The sequence below is a fragment of the Podarcis melisellensis genome (assembly GCF_964234715.1).
Source record: "Podarcis melisellensis genome assembly, chromosome: 5".
Classification (NCBI taxonomy): Eukaryota; Metazoa; Chordata; class Lepidosauria; order Squamata; family Lacertidae; genus Podarcis; species Podarcis melisellensis.
Genome location: NC_138537.1, coordinates 85,801,435 through 85,824,045, shown reverse-complemented (window position 1 = coordinate 85,824,045; position 22,611 = coordinate 85,801,435). Strand labels below are relative to the sequence as shown.

Here is a 22,611-nt window from a genome sequence, read left to right as displayed (position 1 = left end):
CTATACCCAACTCAGCTTTGAGTGCTGCCAACAAAGCCAGGTTAGTTGGAGAGAACCTGTTGACAGAGGGGCCCCACCAGTGGTCACTTTGCTTGAGCAGCCCTTTAAACTTGGACATATCTCTGGAAGTTCTACTGCCCTTGTCTGTACTGGGATTTATTTATTTTTTACTTGGACTGTCAAATGGTGGGAAGGCAATCCATGATTTGTTCTAATGGTAGTGACACAATGGCCCTTGAGAAACCTGAGATGGCAGCATCTGTGGTCTCCTTTGTGATGCTTGTAAAAACACGCCATTGTTACTAGTCTGTCCCCTATCAGCATATATTGTATGCTTGGCAGAAAAAAACAAAAGGAGGAGGCAAAGGTATATCTCGCTTCTGAGGTTGTTCACAAGCATGTGCTTTAATGAATGAAAGAACTGCAGTTTCTGCCTGTCGCCTGCCCCACTCAACTCATTAATCCTAAAAGCTTGCCTTGACAGTTGTCTTCTCAATCAGCAGCCTTTTGACATTCTACCTGTTAGCAAGGCTACAGAGCCCCTTCATAGTCTCAAGACACTGCAAGCTTACCCTAGACTTTCATCAACATTACAAATAGAAACCTATTGTTGAACAAAAACATGGAGGAGATTACATATTTCCACCAGTTTTGATAGGTGGGATAGGGGAAAGGAGAGAGAAAGAAAGGGACCTTTCTCACATATGGTTGGTTGTTACCTCTTCGTTTCCTTATCACAAAATGCACCTATATTGTGGTTTTGACAATATTACTGTTTATATAGCACATTAGAGTTGTGAGCTCTAGTGACACCTATGTGTGTTTTGCTTTCAGACATCTTTTTTTATGCCTGCATGCTCTTTTGCACTTTGGCATCTTAGTGATGATGAGCAGTGAAAAGTTTCAAGCCAACCCTATGCAACTTTGGTTTCCTTTTGGATGAGAGTGCACTAGAGATAGAGGGTGTCCTTGTAATATTTTCACTATTTGTAAATATACTAGTGGGGAGTGCTCGGTGCTGCCCAGAAAATTTCAGAAACTGAAAAATACTGTGAGTTAAATGGATAGTATGTGTGTGTCAGGGAACTGCCATCGGAAGAACAGGTGGCGGAAAGGCTCCAGGAGAATAGGAGAGACTCTGCAGCAGAAGAGGGAACCAGTAGGGGGGGAGCAGGAGCTCCAAGGGAAAGGGAGTCGGAGGGGAGGCTCTAGGATACTTCCAGTGAGAACAGTGAGGAGGTATCAAGGCCCCCTTTAGGAACCCCCACCCCTCGCCGGAAACTGTCACGCAGGGAATCCAGGAGACGCGTTTCCGTTAAGCAGCTTTTATGTTGGAAACGTTTCCGCAGACGCCCACTGTCGGATTCTACCAGCGACTGACGGAGCCATGCCAAGGGGCTCCGCTCAAGGCAGAGCTTTGCTACGCTGAGCAAACTCTGAGGGACCAAGCCTTTTTAAGCACAAGCAGCTCATTATCCCATCACAGTGTGTCATACCAAAAGCAGGTGATGTCATGTCAAAGTCACATTTCGGTCTGCTATCTTTATTTAAAATGATACCCAGACTCCAAACATTGACAAAGACTGCTGCATCCACCCCAGGAACCCTCATACCAAGTTTGGTGATGATATCTTGAAAGGTGGCAGAACTTAAGCCTAAAAAATCACACCAAAGTCACATTTCAGTCTACCATCTTGATTCAAAATGGTGTCCAGAGTCCAAAAGTCAGCAATGTCTGCCACCCCCAGCTTGTGAACTCTTGTGCTGTTTGGTTGTGATATATCAACAGACTTCCAAACTTTGGAGACCAGATGGAAAATCATTGTTCAAAATATATAATAGACAAGCAGAGGTCTTGGACCCTCTTCCTCTCCATTTTGCAGTGTTTTCAGCCAATATTTATCGCCTCCTCTCAGCTGTGTCAAGCAGTGCTTGGTGTATCATCCTTCGAACTCTGATCTCCTACCTAACAATTGCCTCCCACTGATGAGACATCAATTAGCCATTCTGGACTATTGACCAGTAATTTGCATAGGGAATTTGCATAGGGAAAAGTCAACCATAGAGTGTGGTTATACAATTGTTGCATTTTCTTTCAGCATTCCTTGATGGCTAGTTCAGAGCCAGGCAACAAATTACGCCATCGCTTGGGGTGGTGGGTGAAGAGGCTGGCATTTCCCTAGCTCACCTCTAATTTATTTATTTTTAATGTCTAAACTGGCCTTCAGCAAACTGCAGGTTGGTATACAATAGAGAACACAATATAATGAAACATGATATTCGAACAACATAGAAGACTGAGAGGCAACAAAAATATATAGAGACCATCTCTAGCAGCAGTTCCTGTGTGAATCAAACCTATTATGAAGGTTGTTCTGGCTATAAGCTACTCGACTATTTTTTTAATTTATTTCAACTGCATCAGACCAACACGGCTACCTGCCTGAATCTATTACGAAGGATTACTCATGTTGTTGGACTTCCAACTGTCCTCAGCTCTAGCCAGCACATTCAGTTGTCATGGAAGATGGGAGTTGTAGCCCACAACACCTAGAGGGCTGCAGGTTAGCCCTCAAAACTACCAACCACAACTGAGACTCATGAGAATGAAGTTTTTGCCAGGCAACAAATGGATAGCAAAGCAGGTGCCAATAATGGATTCTTAGGAACTAGAATTCAGTGGGGATCTGCTGCTGAAAATGTCCCCCTCCCTAGTCATCACCTGCCTCAGCTGAGGGTGAGGGCACCCTGGGGAGTCAACAGATGAGTCCAATGTGTGGTCAGGTTGATACAGGGCTAAGTGTTCCTTTAGCTATGTGGGTTTGAGTAATAGCATAGGTATGTGCCACACCAGAACCATAGAATGTTAAACAAGGTAGAGAAAAGGAACAAATAAAGAACCCTCATGGCAATTGCAATCTTTGCTCAGTGGGGATTTTCAGATGTGGCACATAACTTGGAACTTTAAAAACGTGAGTTACTGCCTGTTTGTTTTGTGTGTGTGTATATATATTATATATATGCACACACTTCTTTAAAACGGTCTATGCAACTAAAAACGTGGTCCTCCAGGGAGCACCCCCAGACTGAACATGATCTTTTGGGGCGAGTCCTGCAACCCCATTCAAAACAAGGCTAAACACCACCCAGAGAAGTTTTCCACTCACAGAACCTCAGTGTGTTGGGATTTAGCTTTAGTTTATTGGCCCTCATCCAGCTCATTACTGATTCCAGGAACTGGTTCAGAACTTTTAAGTGCCTCACATGACTCCCATGACAAGGAGAAATAGAGGTCATCAGTGTTATTAGTAACATTTCACTCTAAAGCTCTGGATGAGCTGCCTCAGCAGCTTCATATGCATGTTAGAAACCATTGGGGATAAGGTGGAACCCTGCTGGGGATCCACAGCCAAGATGTCATGAATGAATCTCCTTTCTCTATGCTCCTACCCACAGAATAATACTGCGGATAGTGGTATCAAAAGCCACTGGAAGGTCCAAGAAAATTGTTACCCTTGCATTCTGTCTCCTGCTATTAGAGCGACCAAAGCAGTTTCAAGGCTGGATTGAAATGGTGTAGATTAGTGGTTCTGAACAGCGTTCGAAACCCCAATTGCTCTAGGCCAGGGATCTGCAACCTTTAAGACAAAAAGAGCCACTTGGACCCGTTTCCAAAGAAAAAAAACTGGGAGCCGCAAAACTCGTCATTATAAAAATAACTTTTTGGTCACTTTTTTAAAATTAATTCTTTGTTTGACCCCTCAGAATTACTCATCCTAATAGAAATAAACGTTAAATTAATAAGTTACCTTTTTGTGTGTGTGTGTTCTTCACTCCCCTTCAAAACAGTGACCAGCGTACATGCCCCCTTTCAATGCAGTGACCAGTGTACATGCCCCTTACAATGTAGCAGGCGGGAAGGTGACGTTGGCACGGTGCGTGACTAACGCACGCACCGCCCCCATGCGACGTCACAGCCAGTACAGCGCCCACCACAGTAGGGAGTGTCGGGGCACAAAATGCGCCTCCTCCCCTCGCTAGTATCCGCCCCGGAGCCGCGGCAAAGGTGTAAAAGGGCCACATGCGGCTCCAGAGCCGCGGGTTGCAGACCCCTGCTCTAGGCGCATTTTGTGACAGGGAATTTCATTAGCGTGAGCTGTTTATTAGTATTGCGCCTAATATTTCAGATTAAAACTTCCAGAGTGGAAGGAAAGAAAAACTTTTTTTCTGCCTCCCCATTTCCAGCTGAAGCCTGAAGAAGAGACCCTCTTAAGAATATTAGGGGGGTGGGCAGAGGAAGAACTAGACCATGTGAAAAATGTACATAATATTTTAGCTGCAGTTCATTCATTTTCAGCCTTGCATTCAAAAGCCTGCCTGGACATTCCGTTGTGGCGCCCATAACCTAGGCTTAAGGTGCCATTTAGCTCCTAGCTAACTTTAGCTCCCATCCCAGTTTCTAACACTGGTCCTGAACCTTGCAGCCCTCCCATCAACAACCCATGGTTGTGGGTGGTGGGAATGCAATCCGGTAAAAAAATCTTGCGAGTCACAATTTGCCCACCCACAGCTGGTCTAGATAATCCACCTATCAGCTAAGTGAGCTTGGAGTGGTATAGCCACCACCTTGCCCGACATTCGCGAGCAGCTGCGGGCCGTTCAAACGTCCCAGTTTCCTCGGTAGTGGGGAACGCGCCGCCGCGTCGCGGAGCCGCCCTGAACGTGCGAACGTGACGGCGGGGCCCTCCCCGCGAGAAGAGCCGCCCTGAACAACGACGCCGCTTCTCCTCACAGCCGCTGGGGCAGCGCGGCGGGTCTTCGCTTCCTCAAGGCGGGCGGGGCGAAAGTCAATCCCGGCCCCAGGGAAGGGGCGGGCCGGGTTCCGCCGGCCTCACCTCGCCCGGGCGACGTCTCCATTTTGCTTCGCTGAGCTGCGTTCGCGGGGATTGTCGGCCGCGCCTCAGGTGAGCGCGGGAAGGCGGGAACCCGCGGGGGGCAAAATACCGCAGTAATAGTAGCAGTAGTAATAGGGGTAATAGGGGTATTAAGTTCTAGCGACGTTTCCCGTGTTGTGTGTGTGTGTGTTTTAAACCAAACCCGTGTTTGTGTTTGTTTTCCTTCCTGACGACGTGGACGTCTCCTCAGCCCTCGCCCCGCTTTTTTTGGACAACGGTCTCTCTCCCCGCTTCTGAGCCTGCCAAGTTTTTGAAGTTCAGGGGCTCGAGCAAACAAACAAGCCCCCTCCTCCCCTCCAGACCCTTTCTCGAGAGTTGAACTGCAAACTCTGAATGCTGCGGACATTGCCTTTTCCCCCCCTCTCTCTCCTCCCTCGGTGGTGGATCAAATTCGGATTAACAGCCGCAGGGCAAACCACGACTCTTTTCAACTCAGGGCAAGGTTAGGAATGAGAAGCTTCCCTTGGAAATCAGGCGACCGAGGCTGAGAGTTAAGGGATAAATGCGCATTATTTTTTCCACATTTCCTTCCCCTCAACCTTGCGCCCCAGGCGGCAGCCGCGGAGATCAGCGCGTGATTTCTTCAGCTGCTAGCATTCTATAAAACCGGCTGCTTGCTCAAGAAAGTAGGGGCAGAGGTGCTGCCTCGCCTAAAGCGGCAGGGGAAGCCCCAGGAATTGCCCCTTCGTGGGGTTGGTTTGCCTCCGCTGCTAGGCTGACCCTGAGTCTTTTTTATGATGGTTGTGGCAAGAGATATATATACAGAATATATATATATTTGCTTTCGTAGATTTTCACGGGTACAGGAATGCAGGTTTTGGTGTCCTCGGGTGTCTTCCCGTGTAAAAGTTGGGGTGTCTAGGCGACGTTTCGACGAGGTCTCACTCGTCATCTTCAGGCTGGTGCTTTCGGCTTCTTGTTACTGGAACAGAGCAGGATCTCAGTGTTTGAGTTCCTGTAAATACTGTTGAGGGGGTGTGGTGTATAGCCTCCAATGTTCTGGGCAGAGAGGAAGTTCCCAGGCTAGTGTGCCTTTTCTTCAAGAGGTCAAGACACAAAGACTTTAGCAACTAATCCACACCTAATGACCCACCTAAGTGGTACTCAGGATATCACTCAAGAAATCACTCAAGATATCCCTCAAGTAATTAAGGAACAAAAGAAGAAAAGGCACACTAGCCTGGGAACTTCCTCTCTGCCCAGAACATTGGAGGCTATACACCACACCCCCTCAACAGTATTTATAGGAACTCAAACACTGAGATCCTGCTCTGTTCCAGTAACAAGAAGCCGAAAGCACCAGCCTGAAGATGACGAGTGAGACCTCGTCGAAACGTCGCCTAGACACCCCAACTTTTACACGGGAAGACACCCGAGGACACCAAAACCTGCATATATATATATATATATATATATATAACAGAATATATATATATAAAACAGAATGTATATAACAGAATATATATATATATACGTATATATATATATATTCTGTATATATATCTCTTGCCACAACCATCATAAAAAAGACTCAGGACCAGCCTAGCAGCAGAGGCAAACCAACAGAATATATAGAATACAGAATATATATATATATACTGTGAACCGCCCTGAGACCTCCGGCTGTTGTTATTTAGTCGTTCAGTCATGTCCAACTCTTCGTGACCCCATGGACCAGAGCACGCCAGGCACTCCTGTCTTCCACTGCCACCCACAGTTTGGTCAAACTCATGCTGGTAGCTTCGAGAACACTGTCCAACCATCTTGTCCTCTGTCGTCCCCTTCTCCTTGTGCCCTCCATCTTTCCCAACATCAGGGTCTTTTCCAGGGAGTCTTCTCTTCTCATGAGGTGGCCAAAGTATTGGAGCCTCAGCTTCAGGATCTGTCCTTCCAGTGAGCACTCAGGGCTGGTTTCCTTCAGAATGGATAGGTTTGATCTTCTTGCAGTCCATGGGACTCTCAAGAGTCTCCTCAAGCACCATAATTCAAAAGCATCAATTCTTCAGCGATCAGCCGCCTTTATGGGAAAACCATAGCTTTAATTATATGGACCTTTGTTAGCAAGGTGATGTCTCTGCTTTTTAAGATGCTGTCTAGGTTTGACCTCCGGGTGCAGGGCGGTATATAAATTCAATAAATAAATAGGTGCTTTTGCTTTTTAAAAAAAAGTGGTTACTGAACTGCATGCATGCTCTTTGGAGGAAATTTGTTTGCCGATGTGCTTTCAATGTTAACAGTGACTAGTAGCTGCCTCCTCTTGTTTAACACACTGAAAGTACTGGAGTTTTTCTGGATTAAGCTGAAGTGAAGCATTGCAGGGGCTTGGATTTAGAAGACCCTTGAGGGCCTTTTCCAGCTTTACAATTCTGTGATTCTATGACTGTGTGCCTTTTGCGATGCAATGATTCTTGACACATTTGCTTTTAGTTGTACAGTATGTCCAAAACAGAAAGCGTGACAGTGGGCAAACGCATGAGTCATACAAGGTAGCTGTAACCCTGGATTTGCCATCCTGCCTTGTGTGTTCACAGTGCCCTTCATTCAACAGGTGCTCCCTGCAGAACTTTGAGTTAATATCAAAGATCTGTTAACTGCTGTTGAGTTTCTTTGCAAACAAGCAGGCTGAGTAGTTAAAAGGTGTGGCATTTATTTATATATGGGGTGGAGATTATGAAGTAATCCTGAAATTGGGACTTCAGGCAGAATGAGATTGTACTTTCTCCTTAATCAAACAATGCTATGTGGTCCTGTACTTGCAATTCATTTATTCATATAAACTGCCCCATCTCAAAGATGGGTAAGATTTTAAGTCCATAAGACTGAAATTTAAATAACCAGATAATGACCATTACATGATTCTTCAGCACTTACCTCATATTAAAACTACCCTGAAAAACTAGCCCTAACAGATTATCCCTACAAACGAACAAGTTTCCTATGTTCCTGTGTGCACTCTTAATGATCACCCCTGATCATACATGAGTGAGCAATTACCCCTGTAGATTTCTAGCTACTATTTCATGCAAAAACATTAATTGAAAGGGTAGACGGGGGGGGGGGATTAAAATGAGTATCATACATAAAGTGATTTTATGTTCTCTCCAAAAGTGAACCTTCCATATTGATGTTAATAGCTTGTGTTTGAACTCCTAAGCAGGCTGTTACGATTTTTGACTTGCCTTTTAGGAGACACTGTTTTTGAGAACAATCTCTCTGAGCACACGTAGTACAGCTTCATGGTACATCATTATTTTCTGTTAATTCAAAACAGCCCAAGCTGAAAACAAACGCAACTATAAGAAAAAAAAGTGGCTGCTGTTTAGTAGTCTGATTAAAAACAACAACGAAATAAAATAAATCAGTCATATAATATTGAAAGCAATTTTACACGCTATATATATGGGTTTCTTAGACACTATCATATAGGAATTAGTGTAGGCTAGAAACCAGTGAGTATATAATCAGATAGGACAAATAACACTATAAATGTTTGTGAACTGAAGCATACATGCTGAAATACATTTATGTAGGGCCATTACGTGTGACAATCTGCAGATGAGTCATATATGATATATTTATTTGTTCTTCAGCGCAGGCAATCCATAAAGGGCCCCCCAGATTCCTAGAGTATTCATGTATGCCCCCTTGCACATCTCCGGTCTTTCTTCCTTCAACTCTTGTCTTTCTACATTCCTTTTTGCTACCTTCATTCAATTTTCCTGTTAAGCCCTGTGTTATTACTGGGCCAACTATTGCATATAGTTATATGTATTTAGGGTTTTTTTAAGGGGCCCCAAACTGACTTGGAGTAGAGAAGCTAGGGCAAGGCATTTCTCTCTGCTGGTGTTAGCCCTGCTGTGGAATGGGACAATTGCCTGCATCTTATCTGTCTTCACCCAGAAAGGGCTAATAGCAGATTGTGCTTGATGGGTGTGAAGAAACAGGGTGGGGACGAAAAGGGTTAAAGCGCCTTCACCACCTGCTCTCTCAGTGCTACTCCTTTCATTCAGTTCCTCTTATGGTTGCTTTATTTTTTATTTTATTTTTTTAAAAAAACAAATACTTCATTAGGATAATAAAATATAACTGTATTTGTATTTAAATGCAGCTGATTTCTGTTGCAGCATTCAGCAAACAGGCTCCCCTTTTTAATGAAGGTGTGTCTTTCCTCTCTTTTCTTCACCCTCATTTAGCTTATCAGTTTTGTCATTAGCACATAGTGCTTTATCTTCTCAGGCTGATTTCTCATTGTCCTCAGGATTAGGTATAGTTCTAGCTGCCACTAATATGCCACTAACGCTGCCTTTGGCAGCATTACTCTCTTGTCTTTAGAGTAAGTTAATAAACATAGTGTTTGGATATTGTAACCTAATATTTGCTCCATTGAGGTTTTTTAAAAGAGAGAGAGAGATATTTTGTCAGTATTTATTTCCCATAGTCGATCTCCCACATAATGCTTTGGCTCTCTTATTCCCTGTGGCTCTGTCCATTTCTGTTGTGAAATCTTACTTACGGAATTCCCCTATTTTTTTCTTCTCCAGTTGTATTGCAGTGCTATCTAGTAGATGCCTGTAGATGCTTATGCAAGAGCACTGGATTCACTGGTGTGTGGGAAGAATGTAACTTTCCCAGCAACAAAAACATGATGGTTTGAATGCTTTAAAAAAATCTTGGTGTCTCCTGTCACTAAAACATTACCTTAAGTAGAGGATATCTGGATTCCAAAAAACAATTTAGTAACAAGGATGCATTTATTGCACTTTTAAAAATTGTAAAAACCTTCCCTCTATATTTGTAGCTTAATTTGAAGTAGTGGGTAGCTTTATCTCATGTTTGGGTTTCGTTCCATCTCCCATTCCTGCAGTTACTTGATATGATGCTGCTTTGGTGCATCATCCTTCTCAAACTCTTTAACCAAGTTTCCTTGTTCCTGTGTTCCTTCATGCATTTTCCCTGATTAGGCAGTTTTATTAACACCATTACCCATTTTGAAAAGGCTTTGGAAATTAATGCAAGAACGATAGCATAGCAAAAATGCCCTAAAGCTTCCCAGAACAATCTCTGACCAGAAACGTGCTTTGCTATCATTCATAGAGAAGACAAGGTTTGGAAAAAGAGGTAAAGGTTTTTCCTTTGAAAATCAGTCTAGCAGAAACTGTAAATGCAAGGTTACCTAGTCCTGGACTGTGGATATGTATAGACATATCTCTGCGTGTCTGCTCCCTTGTCAAGATCTCTTTAAAAGGATTTCTCAAACATTGCTGAAGGTCGTCACAGTTTTAACAGTCAACTTTGGATTTTGTTTTACTCTTGCATGGCTTGCTAGGAAACAGTATGGAAGGGGAAGAAAGTGCTGAGTGAACCTGTTAATGAATAAACAGTTAATGAATAAGATTTCTGTGTGTGGAATAGAAGAGGTCTGTAGCGATACTTGGGGCTGAATTAGAGAACAGGCCCCACATAAATAAGAGGAAATGGAAGAGGATCACAGACAAAGCAAGGGACTAGCAACTTCATTGCCAACTGTTACATTCATAGAAGCATATGGTAAAGCGAAATGAAATAGATGGCATAGTCTCACATGCCCTCTGTATCCCAGATTTGACCCCGTTAAATGGGCATTGTAACAAAGTTAAATTTGCACCGGCAAATGTGCAAGGTTTAGCCATGGAAGAAGGGGATGTTTTCAGAAACAGGTTTGACTGTAGTCTGGTACAGGAATCTACAGATTTTGACTTGGCTCACTAGCAGGTCATAATTTATGGACACCTCTGACCCCTCACTTCCAAGTCCCCTGTATGTACAAGAGGAAGTGTATTGCACAATTGCACCGTGACCACCTCCAGACTGCAGGGTGATGAGAATTGCCTAGTAGGAAGAAGGGAATCTTCATATCTGGCCAAGTGACAAACAGGCTGGGGCTTTTGTTACCCTGAGCTTCCTTCCAAGCTTTGCATTGAGAAACACTTGGAGCTGTTTGTGACATTAAACCTCTCCTCCCCATTCCCATGGTAAAAGGAGGGGAGATTCTACTCCTTGGGGAGTAGATTTGTGGAGACTTGATTTACTGATCCAGCGATAAAGTGCACAGCCATGCCTCATCACTGCTTCTCTTCCAAGATTCAGAATTAGGAGGAATGTCTTAATTTAATTTTCATTGCTATGAAGCTTGGCAGAAGAGAGTCTGTTGTAACTGAATGCTACCCAGATAGCCTTAATATAAAAAAGGCAGGTCCTTTTAAATTATCTCAAAAGCTTTTAAACTCCAGACTGTTTTTCCTAAAACACACACATAGTTTTCCACAGTCAAATGAACTACTCTGTTTTCTGCTTGGCGTTACGTAACTGCCTTTGTGGAGGGTGTGGTGCTCATTTTTTACTTCAGGAGGATACACTGAAACATGGATTAATGACTCATTGTGAGATGGAAAAAAGCTGGCTGGCCTTTCAGTAAGCTCATATTATGTGACTTCAGTTCTCTGGAAAAACAGAAAATGCCTGAGAGGGCTATAGGCACTGTGGAGCTTGTGGAGGCTTGACTTCAATTCACCACCTCTGATTTCTAAGCTTTTAAGTCTTTCTCCCTTTTATATGGAGGCAAGGTTAACATTGTACCCAGTTGCTCAGCAAGGAAAAAAAGGAACCTGCTTTTCTGTATTCTGATGAATGACTACCAAGGCCATAATATGGATGGCACATGCATTAAAACAGGACTGGGAAACCTTTTTGGCCCATGGACTAGATTGTTATTTCCCTCCAGCCCTTGTGGGTCAATTTTGACATGTGGGAGGGGCTGCCACCTGTCATTTGCTCAACATCATGGTGGCTGATAGGTGGGTCCTGTCAAGTAGACCTGCCAAAGTCTGTTTTGCTGGCATATTCCCCCACAAGCAACATGCTGGTGAACCAGAACCCTACAGCGAGGTGCACCAACCAATGAACAGATTGTTATATCCTTCTGGTGGTGAAGTGCTCACATGAGGAAATCACTAAACTCTTAAGTAAAAGCTCTCAAGTGCTTTTCTTTTGTCTTACAGAATGTCGTACCCAGGATATCCCCCTTCAGGTTACCCTGCTTTCCCTGGCTATCCTGTAAGTATTTACTATATTTCAGTTCTATCTCTTTTTCACACTTTAGCACAGCAATAGACAATGATGATTTGCATTGTTTTGCTATGTATTTAGTAGGCATAAAGCTTCAATCAGATGGTGCCTTTAAGCCAGGTATGGCTAATCTGTGGCCCTCCAGATTGTTGTTGGAAATGGCCAATAGTCAGGGACGATGTGAGTTGGAACTCTGCAACACCTGGAGAGTTGCAGGTTAGCCCCCAGTGGTTGAAGCAGTCCCAGGGTAGCTTTCTGGATCAATTTTATTTGGGTTTTAGGCAGCTCCCAGAGATATTGCCAGTGCTTCTCGTCCAAAACCAGGACTACTGTGAGAACACTGAGGCTTGTGTTGTAACTATATATAATAACAAGCGCATATTATTGCTTAATAAAAATTAAATTGAATTTTTCCCCTGTTATTGACACAGATGTAATTTGTAAGGTGCAACTGGTCTAGAAATTATTTTATTGTTGCGAGCATTATTGCATTGTGTTGGTATTGGGTTTTGAAGTTGCAGAGGAAAAGAAAATGTTAAGAGTGTTTTGAATTGTTGTGCTGAAGGATATTGACTCACACACATCAATCTGCTTCTGTCATGCATAATGGCATCTTCTGTCCTCCGAAGTGCTCTGAGGTTTCACCACATAAAAGCACAGTTTGTGCTTCTCCAGCAAATGCTCTCAATGGCACTTTTACTTCTCTATTTTTCTCCTGTTTCATGTTTACTCAATGGACACACATTGTTTCGCTCTTGTGTTCGTCCACTTCTTCATAATAGTATATTTTACTTCTGTTCATAATTTTTTTCTTGTTTCAGTGTTTATGCTTTAAATTCTTGTTTGGTCTTTTGTTCATGTTTGGTTTTGGCATTTTTTTTTGTTATAATGTTGCTTTTTATTTATAATCTTTAGTTTTGTCTACTATAATGTGTATTATTTCTCCCAGTGTTTTTCTCATTCTCTCCCTCCTCCCTTTTTTATTCATTTTGGTGTTGTTTTTCCCTTTTGGCTGCTTTTTGTTTGTTTGTTCCATGCCTACATTTTATTTGTACTGTAATTCACTATTTTAACTGTTTGTTTTTATCTTTCCCATGAGTGATATGGTTGGTATTGTGTAAAGAGTTTTTACTTTTTTATTCAGGTAGCGTGGTGTATTACTAGATTTGTTTGTGTGCGTGTGTGGCAAAATTGTTTGTACTTCTGCATCCAAGCAGGTCCTCTTTAAGGAGGGAGATGCACCACCCCACTCTTTCAGGGCAATGAAATATTAATCAATCCCAGAACCATATATTGTAAATGTTTGTAGGTCTTAATCTACCCTGAGACTGAACAGTCTCTACTGTATGATGTGCTTATTGCCCTCACTTCCCTTTGTCTTGATGTTGATACTATATTTTTGGAATAGGTGTGGAATAAATGAATGAAAATGACTTTTATTCTTAGGGATGGTATGGTGAAGATGAGCATGCCTGCCTTAAGAACGATTCTGTGAACAAAGAGGTTCAAAGAAGCCCCAAGGAGGGCCCCTTTGCAGAACTGTTTATTAGCATGTTTTACTACCTGAGTTGTAAATGTCTTACATCCTGAGTTGCTGAGACAAAGCAAATGTTGGACTCAGAAGCTTGACTCCCTAAGAGGCTCTTTTCCTGGCTAATGTTAAAATTAAGTAAAGAATGTGTTAGATTGTTAGCCTTGAAAGAGGGATAGATTTATAGTTTAGAGGTGACCCGAGATAATGAGGAGAAATAGCAGATGATAGTTTAAGAACTAGTAAAAAAAAGGTAAAGGGACCCCTGACCATTAGGTCCAGTCGCGGATGACTCTGGGGTTGCGGCGCTCATCTCGCTTTACTGGCCAAGGGAGCTGGCGTACAGCTTCTGGGTCATGTGGCTAGCATGACTAAGCCACTTCTGGCGAACCAGAGCAGTGTACGGAAACACCGTTTACCTTCCCGCTAGAGTGGTACCTATTTATCTACTTGAACTGCGTGCTTTTGAACTTCTAGGTTGGCAGGAGCAGGGACTGAGCAATGGGAGCTCACCCCGTTGTGGGGATTCGAACCGCCGACCTTCTGTTAGGCAAGCCCTAGGCTCTGTGGTTTAACCTACAGCACCACACGCTAGTACGCAGGCTTAAATGCTGCATGAATATTATAAAACACACCCCTATTGTAAAAACTGCTAATTTGAATGGACATGGGTTATATGCTATTGTTGGGGGTACATTTTTAGGAGCAAACATGATGTAGGCGGATCGGGAAGCCTGTAAACTGCAGTTTCTTAACCAATAGGAATATTCGAACCATCTTAGGGTATAAATTATCTGTGATGTGAACTGGAATGTGCAATCCCCTCTTTCCAGCTTGAGTTGCGGGGGGGGGGTGTCTTTGCCCACAGTCTGCTTATGCTTGATTGTGGTGTAGACTTTCTCCTTTCAAAGAGAAATTTGAATCCCTCTGGGAAAGATCCCTGTTGTCCCTAATAATTAATTGTCTGTTTCATTGCTCCTTTGGGATTTCTGATCAATGAAGTTTCTCTTTCTGTATTGATAACAGTAGACATTATGGTTGACCTTGCTTCTGTTACTTTAGTCCGAAGTCCAGTGTTGTGGGTAGGGTGAATAAGGGCCAGTGTTTACTCAGCCACAACCTCGGAGGCAGTTTCTGTATAGATCTGTATTTTTTCTGCTTCAGTGGTAGACTCCAACAGCTTTGCAGGATGGGATAATTTCACCATTTTGCAAAGTGCTTGGAAACTGGGTGCATGCGATGGAGCTTTCTCTGCCTCTCTGGCAAGCTCAGAGAGGAAGGGAGAAACACTCACAGGGGAGCCCAACTTCTGGCAGAGCTGGGTATCTGTTTCTTTCTTTGCAAGACGCTTGTAGCCCGGGTGATAAGCAGGGAGTTTTCTGTCTTTCTCTCCTCTGAGCTTAGAGATCTTCAGTCTAGCTTCTGACATCAAATGTTGTCAGAAGCTGTTCAGGTGGAAGAGGCAGAGGTATTCTCTATATCTGGCACTTGATGGTATGTAGTAGTGACATCCTCTCAATTGCAGTTGTTTAATCATTGCAGTTGTTTCCCACTTCATGGACGATGAGCATTCCATGTTGGTATTCTGCTATCTTTGGAAGATGCACCTGTTTACGCAGTCATTCCCTTGACCTATCGACCTGAGTCTCCTGTTTTAACTACTGTGTTGTTTTAATGCAATTGTTTTATGGTGTGTTTTTAAAAATGACTGCGTAAACAGGTGCATCTTCCAAAGATAGCAGAATACCAACATGGAATGCTCATCGTCCATGAATTCATAATCCCTTTCAAGAACCATCTAAATTACTGATCATCACTACATTGTCTAGCTTTGGTTTCTTAACCATGCTTTCCATGAAATCTTAAGTGGGAAACTGTAGGTTTAAGAGCTCACTCCAAAACAGGATAAAAGATCTAAGGGAGTTGCAGTATACTGAGAAACTTTAGAAACAGAGATCCAATAACTATAGTCCTAAGCAAATCACTGGTCTATCTTCCTTAAATGAAACCATGCACAGAGCAAAACTAGCAACAGTTGGCATAAATGCACCAAATGTGGAACAAATAGTTTTATAAACATCTATTGAGGACACTACAAATTAACAAGGGAGATATTGGCTTACTTATAGACCATAAATGGAACTAAATAGACCATATAAATCAAATACGCCCCACTTTCAAACCTCTTCAAGAAGTGGATTAAACAACTGCAGTTGAGAGGATGTCACTACTGATGTTGCTTTCTGTAGAATAGATACTGTTCCATCTTCTTGATGAAAACTTGTCTTAGTTACATGCATGCATACATTTTGCAGAAGTTATTCTGAAATGTATGCTTTGAGTACATAAGAGGACTCCAAGATTGAAACCTGTCTCTGGTCCTAGCAAATGCATTTTGAATTTTACATTTACATTTTACTTTACATTAATAATAATAATAATAATAATAATAATAATTTATTATTTATACCCCACCCATCTGGCTGGGTTTCCCCAGCCACTCTGGGCGGCTTCCAACTGAATATTAAAAACAATACAGCATTAGACATTAAAAACTTCCCTAAAGAGGACTGCCTTCAGTTGTCTTTTAAAAGTAAAATAGTTGTTCATTGCCTTGACATCTGCTGGGAGGGCGTTCCACAGGGCAGGCGCCACTACCGAGAAGGCCCTCTGGCTGGTTCCCTGTAACCTTACTTCTCGCAATGAGGGAACCGCCAGAAGGCCCTCGGCGCTGGATCTCAGTGTCTGGGCTGAACGATGGGGGTGGAGACGCTCCTTCAGGTATACAGGACCAAGACCGTTTAGGGCTTTAAAGGTCAGCACCAACACTTTGAATTGTGCTCGGAAACGTACTGGGAGCCAATGCAGATCTATCAGAACCGGTGTTATGTGGTCTTGGCGGCCACTCCTAGTCACCAGTCTAGCTGCCGCATTCTGAATTAATTGCAGTTTCCGGGTCACCTTCAAAGGTAGCCCCATGTAGAGCACATTGCAGTAGTCCAAGCGGGAGATAACCAGAGCATGCACCACTCTGGTGAGACAGGTAGGGTCTTAGCCTGCGTACCAGATGGAGCTGGTAGACAGCTGCCCTGGACACAGAATTAACCTGTGCCTCCATGGACAACTGTGAGTCCAAAATGACTCCCAGGCTGCGCACCTGGTCCTTCAAGGGCACAGTTACCCCATTCAGGACCAGGGAATTCCCCACACCCGCCAGGGAATTCCCCCACACCCCTGTCCCCCCAAAATTTATTGCATTAACTGTTTTAATGGTCAGGTTTGCACTGTATGTATTAGGCAAGCATATTTGTTCCATGTGTGGGTTTTTGTTTCTTTTAAGTACAGCAGAGTTGTTTTCTTTAATCCAGCAAGTGGTGGAGCTGAAGTGAGAGCCTCAGTATAGATTTTCAATTTTCTGTGACTTTCTCTAGGTCTTTCTTTCTCAACTGCGTTAACTCTTGATGTACTGCTTGTGTTTAGCCTACAGGGCAAGAGTCTACGTACCCACCTGCTGGTCAATATACTTACCCTGCTGCTCCTGGAGGCTTCCCACCTATGGGAGGTGGTGCATATCCTGCTGCTCCACCAGCTGGTGGCTTCCCAGGGGCTACAGGATACCCACCCGCACCTGGTGGGTACCCCCCTGCGCCTGCTGGATACCCTGGGGCTCCTCAGCCTGGTGGAATGCCAACTTATCCTGGAGGTAATGTGCTGAAACACTGTTGGCTGCTTATCTCTGCTGTAGTTGAATGCCTCTGTTTGGTGGCTTAAGAAATACAAGGTTGTACCCAGCAAAACCATCCTGTTAATGCAGGACCCTCAACCTGTGCAGCAGGGCTTCTTTTTCTACCCATCTATCCCCACACTCTCCAGATCTGCTCTGGAAGGTTGTGGAATGGGCTTGCGGAGGGTAGGCATGAGGAAGAGGAAGTCCTTGACTAACGGGACAACTTCATACTAAACCCTAAGCAAGAAATGAATCAATGCTCTCAGTGAAGTGCTGGTTATGTTCTCTGTGTTTCAGAAAGGTCAGAGAAGCTTAGATGAAAAGGGCAAAGGTAAATGCTCAGCTCCCATTTGTCTTCCAATCAGGCACTAAACAGGGTAGGGAAGGACACTGCGTAACTGAGAGTGACTATTCAAGGCCACACACCAGCCCCAATCCCACATAGTGTTAGCTTACTGCATACTTGCCACCATTGGCCCCACATGAATGACTTTTTAAAAACCTACTATAAAACCAGAACCATGTTAAGGAATAGGTAAGCTTCAGACAAGGGTTGGCTTATCCAGACATACCTTTCCTTTGCTCTCTCCAGGCACAGTCCATGTGTCTGAGTGTGCCACCCCACTCCCCCCGGGAGCTTTCCCTGCAACAATCTACTCTTTAAAGCTGAATTTGAGCAAATGGCAATTTGGGTTTTCTGAGGATTGCCATTTGCTCTGATTCAGCTTTAAAGACCAGCTTTTCGTGGTGAAAGCTCTAGAGCAAAAACAAAGAAAGGTGCTCAGGAAAGTGTGGATAAGGCTGGCCCTTGAAACAGCTAGCCTTAACTCTGCAGTGTCTGCTGAATGATTCTTTAACTTGCCCCCACCCCCCTCTGCCCATAGCATGCAGTGAGCTGCCTGATTCATTTGGGAAAGTTCCTTACCTAATATAAAGGTGAAAAAATTATTAGGATTCTGGTAGTGAGCACAAGTAATATAGGTTTTCAAACAGACATTAAATCAACTGAGCATTTTCTAGCTCTTTAAATTGATGTATTAACTATATGTTTTGTACTTTGTGATTGAAATATTTTGGTTGCGCTTGCATGGTATCAGATTTTTTAATTATTTTTTTAAATGTATTTATTCCAGGCGCTGGGTTTGGAGTACCTTCAAATGGTTCTGGCTATGGCTATCCGCAGCCTCCAACCCAAAATTATATGGGAGGTGGACCAGCACAAGTACCAGGTATTGAACGACTATTGTGATTGGATATGGAAAGGATAAATCATTCTGTTTATGGGTTTAGAGGTGGAATGCACCTGTAAAATATGAGACTAGTGAAGCAAACCTGTATCTGTAAGTCTTACTGTAAGTCTGTATTCCACTGCTGAAACACAAAATAGTAGTTAAGTACTGTTACCCACTGCCTTGTGGGACATCTTCAGGAGAAGAAAAGGCCAAGGAAGAAACCCTATGCAAATTTGAAATGAAGTCCCTAAGATGGTTGGATGGGGCCTTGTACACCTCCTTCTGGCAACTCCTGCAGCCAAGCTGGTGCCAAATGTATTGCTCTGCTTTCCTTGGGGCCACATCCTAGACGCCGTGGGGCGGGGCGGCAGTTCTTGTCATCTAGGAAGCCCAGGACCTCCATACACACCGCCCAGGCCTCTGCCTCAGAGAGGTCACTTCGATGTTGCTAACATACCAGAAACAATGTGAGAGGCAACAGCTATGAACTACCAGTCTCTGCAGCCACAGCAGGTGCTGTGATTCTCCAGTAGTTTGACTTCAACCCCAGAAGCGTACTTCATAGTCTCTCGAGACAGACAAATGCCTGCAGCTCTTGCACCGGCCTCATGTATAATCCCATGTGGGGACAGTGATTCACAGAAACAGCATCTATGCACAGCCCCAGCTGGCTTGTGAGTCCACTAGTGGTCCTCCATGATCCTGGATTGCATGGATGCTGCTGTAGTTGGCTCCTCTCGTTAATGTTAATCTGCTCAGTGGCAATGCAGATATGACATGACACCCTAGTAAATACTAACCAGGAAAAGGAGGGGGGAAATTGGTGCAAAAAAGCGAGAGGGAACCTGTGAATTTGTGGCATTCCTCCTCATCTTGGTTATCCTGCTGTTAATGCCACATCTGCACTGTGCCTTACTGAAGTCCCACTTCCTTACCTTGTGTCAGAAAGGACCTTGGAAATAAAGATAGGGAGTTCCAGGCTGCAAGTGATAGTGTTTTAATGGTCAGCTTTGCATCCAGCAAGTATTTCTTCCATGCACAGCTCCCTGAAGGGAGCAGGAGATGCAAGGAAAGAGACAGAAATCCGAAATGTGATTGAAAGTGACACAGTTTGGTGGGTGCTCATGTCACTGTGAAGCCTGCAGGCTGCTTTGCAAGTCCTGAAGTTCTCCCTGTTCTGCATGAGGAAATATTAGCTGAAAACCAGTGCATGAATCAGTAGCAGACTTCACATTTTGCTGTGATGATATTTTATGCACACAGCATGGCAACAATAAAATCTTATTTCAATTTTCTATTTTTCTTAAGCTGGGTATCCAGGTGGACCAACTCCAACACCACCTCAGGTATGTCATTTGTATTATAAAATGGGACAATGTTGTTGGTTTTATTTGATCATGGTGGGGAATGCAAATTGTTTTGACAAAGAAAAAAATGTTGTGGTCCAGTTCTGCAGATCAGTATAGAAAACTACTCACTTGTGTATGCAGCATATTTGAATACACCTCTTGGAGTTTGGATTGAGAAGCCAGAGAATAACTGAGTCCTTCAGTCTTAGGGGGCAAGCTTTCCTTTTGAGGGAAATCAAGCTAAGTAAACTTAGTGTTGTATTGGCTAGGTTGTTGCAAGAGCTCTGGGTGGACAAATAGAACCAGTTTAAACTACGGAGGCGGCGGACTTCCGGAGGCGGCGCAAAACGGCAATGGCGGTCCTCTTTACCGTGTGAAGAGGGGCTCCGCGAAAAAGGGTCGTCCGCTGCGGCAAAGCGGAGACCCATTAAGACAAACCGTTGGCAGAGCGAGCCTGCGGCCGTGGGACTCGGCGGGTGCCAGAAGCCCCCCCAGAAACGAGGAAGGGACCTCGTAAGAGGCTCCGGAACGTGAAAGGGGGAGCGGCGCTGTGAGTTCATCGCTCTTTTCGCGGAAGTGAAGCCGCGCTGCTGTTGCTGATGAGCGTCGACCTTTCTTCTTGAAAATCATCGGAATTGGCTGCAATTTGCCCGTGAGTAAGGGGTACTAAAGATTGACTCAAATTTATTTAATTCGGCTGAAAACGGGAGGCGAGTAACAGGAAGTCCGTCTCCCGGTCCTGCTAATCAGAGCAAAGCAAAGAACCCGATGTGGGCTGAAGCGCTCAAAAGAGACTTTGAAATTAGTATGAAGGGGCATTAACAGACTGTGTTCTTTTAGAAATCAAAAAGATTGAAGGATTAAATCTTTTGGTTTACTGCGCTAAGGAATCTTCCTCCTATTGTGAAGTGACGTGGAATTGAAGGGATAACCGAGCTATCGGACTGCCAGTGTTGCAAAGGAGTACTGTCAGGCTGCTGAAACTTTTTCTTAAGTACAAATTGTTGCATTGATGGATACACTATCGCTTTAATACTGATATTGGAACCTTTCTGCTACCTTGTGGCACTATTTTGAAACAGAACTATCTGAAAGCCTCCTTTTCGAACTTGGGGACTATAAAAGTTGAAATAGGAACTTTGATGGTGGAAAAGAAACTTTCTTTCTTTTGAAAACCCCCCCTAGCGGATTTGCGGAGGCATAGAGGTCTGGGAACTGTACCTTATTGGGATTTTTTGTGGTTTAATTGTTTACATTCTGGACTTGCCTTTCTCATGGATTGAAAGACTATTTGACCTTGAACAGAGGCAGCTGGGGAATGAGTGGCCCAGGGAAAACAAGAGCATCTAAAGCTAAGGAAGCCTTGGCTGAGGAAGCTAAAGAAAAGAAAAAAGATAAGAGAGCTGGGCAGCTTGTTCAAACAACGTTGACTCATCAACGCAGATCCTCGGTACCAACTGTGCTGACGGCGCAGGAGGAAGAAGTTGAAACGCTTGCAACAGAAGATATGGCAACTGGAGGAACTGATCCAGTCTTGAAACAAATTTTGGAACAACTGGCACTTTTGAATAAGAAGGTGGACGATCAGTCATCTAAAATTGACAGAGCTACATCTACTATCAGTAAGTTAACAGATCAGGTTTCCCAGCATACTCAGGCTATTGAGAAATTGCAAGGAGCTACGGTGGAGAACTACAAATTAGCTGCGGAAGCCAATCAAAAAGCTGAGCAAGCGTGCAAAAAGGTGGAGGAGATCAAAGGGGAAGTAAGACCTCTGAAAAGACGGGTAGGAGAACAGCAAGCCTACCTGTCAATGGTGGAACTGAAAAGTAAGGAATGTAATCTTAGGCTGAGGGCCGTCCCAGAGCTGGAGCAGGGCAACCTAGAGGAATTTTTGACACAGTTGTTTTCTAAATTTTGGGGGGTTGAGGAAGATAAAGACTTCAAAATTGTGACGGCCTTCAGATTGGGAAGATCGGTTAAGAAAGACAAGTCCAGAGACTGTTTGGTTTGTTTGAGAACAAGAGAGGAAAGAGACAAGATACTAGGCCAACATTTTAAAAAATCTCTGGAAGTTGAAGGCAAAAGGGCAGAAATTTATAGAGACATTCCTAAATATCTGTTGGACCTTAGAGCTTCATATACAGACTTGGCTAAACTGTTAAGGTACAACGCAATCCCTTACAGGTGGGAATTTCCTCAAGGTTTATCATTCACCTATAAAGGAAAGAAGGTAAGAATTAAAACATCAGAGGACCACCAGAAGTTCCTACACGACAACGAGGAGGACCTCCAAAAGAGAGCTGTAGATTCTTGGCCTCCACCACCGGGATCACCACCAAGACCCGTACCATCTGGAGGCGGACCGGCACCACAGCCTTCGGGAACGGAGGACAAATTAGATACCCAACTGTGATACTTAAGAAGTAGACCAGGATGTCTCTACAGCTTCTTAGTTGGAATATAAATGGCGGGAATTCTCCAGAAAAACGGAGAAAAGTATTTCATATTTTGAAAAAAGAACAATTGGACATTATTTGCCTGCAAGAAACACATGTGACAAGACTCCACAGGAAAGTGTTAATTAACAAAAGGCTAGGCCAAGAATTTATCTCATCGGACAAAGTTAAGAAAAGAGGAGTGGTGATATATGCAAAGGAGAACTTGTCACCAAAATTCGTATTTAAAGATGAACAGGGTAGAATTTTGGCAA

At 43.7% G+C, this 22,611-nt stretch overlaps 1 protein-coding gene across 1 annotated transcript in view; it reads left to right on the top strand.

Annotated features, from left to right (window-relative positions):
* The first annotated feature begins 4,806 nt into the window (after positions 1-4,806).
* Positions 4,807-22,611, top strand: part of ANXA7 (annexin A7) — a 33,440-nt gene continuing 15,635 nt past the window's right edge. The window contains exons 1-5 of the mRNA XM_081913772.1: positions 4,807-4,964; positions 11,993-12,047; positions 17,071-17,293; positions 18,451-18,546; positions 19,858-19,895. Coding sequence (XP_081769898.1) covers positions 11,994-12,047; positions 17,071-17,293; positions 18,451-18,546; positions 19,858-19,895 — 411 coding nt within the window. The 5' untranslated portion in view covers positions 4,807-4,964; position 11,993. The remainder of the gene's footprint in view (positions 4,965-11,992; positions 12,048-17,070; positions 17,294-18,450; positions 18,547-19,857; positions 19,896-22,611) is intronic.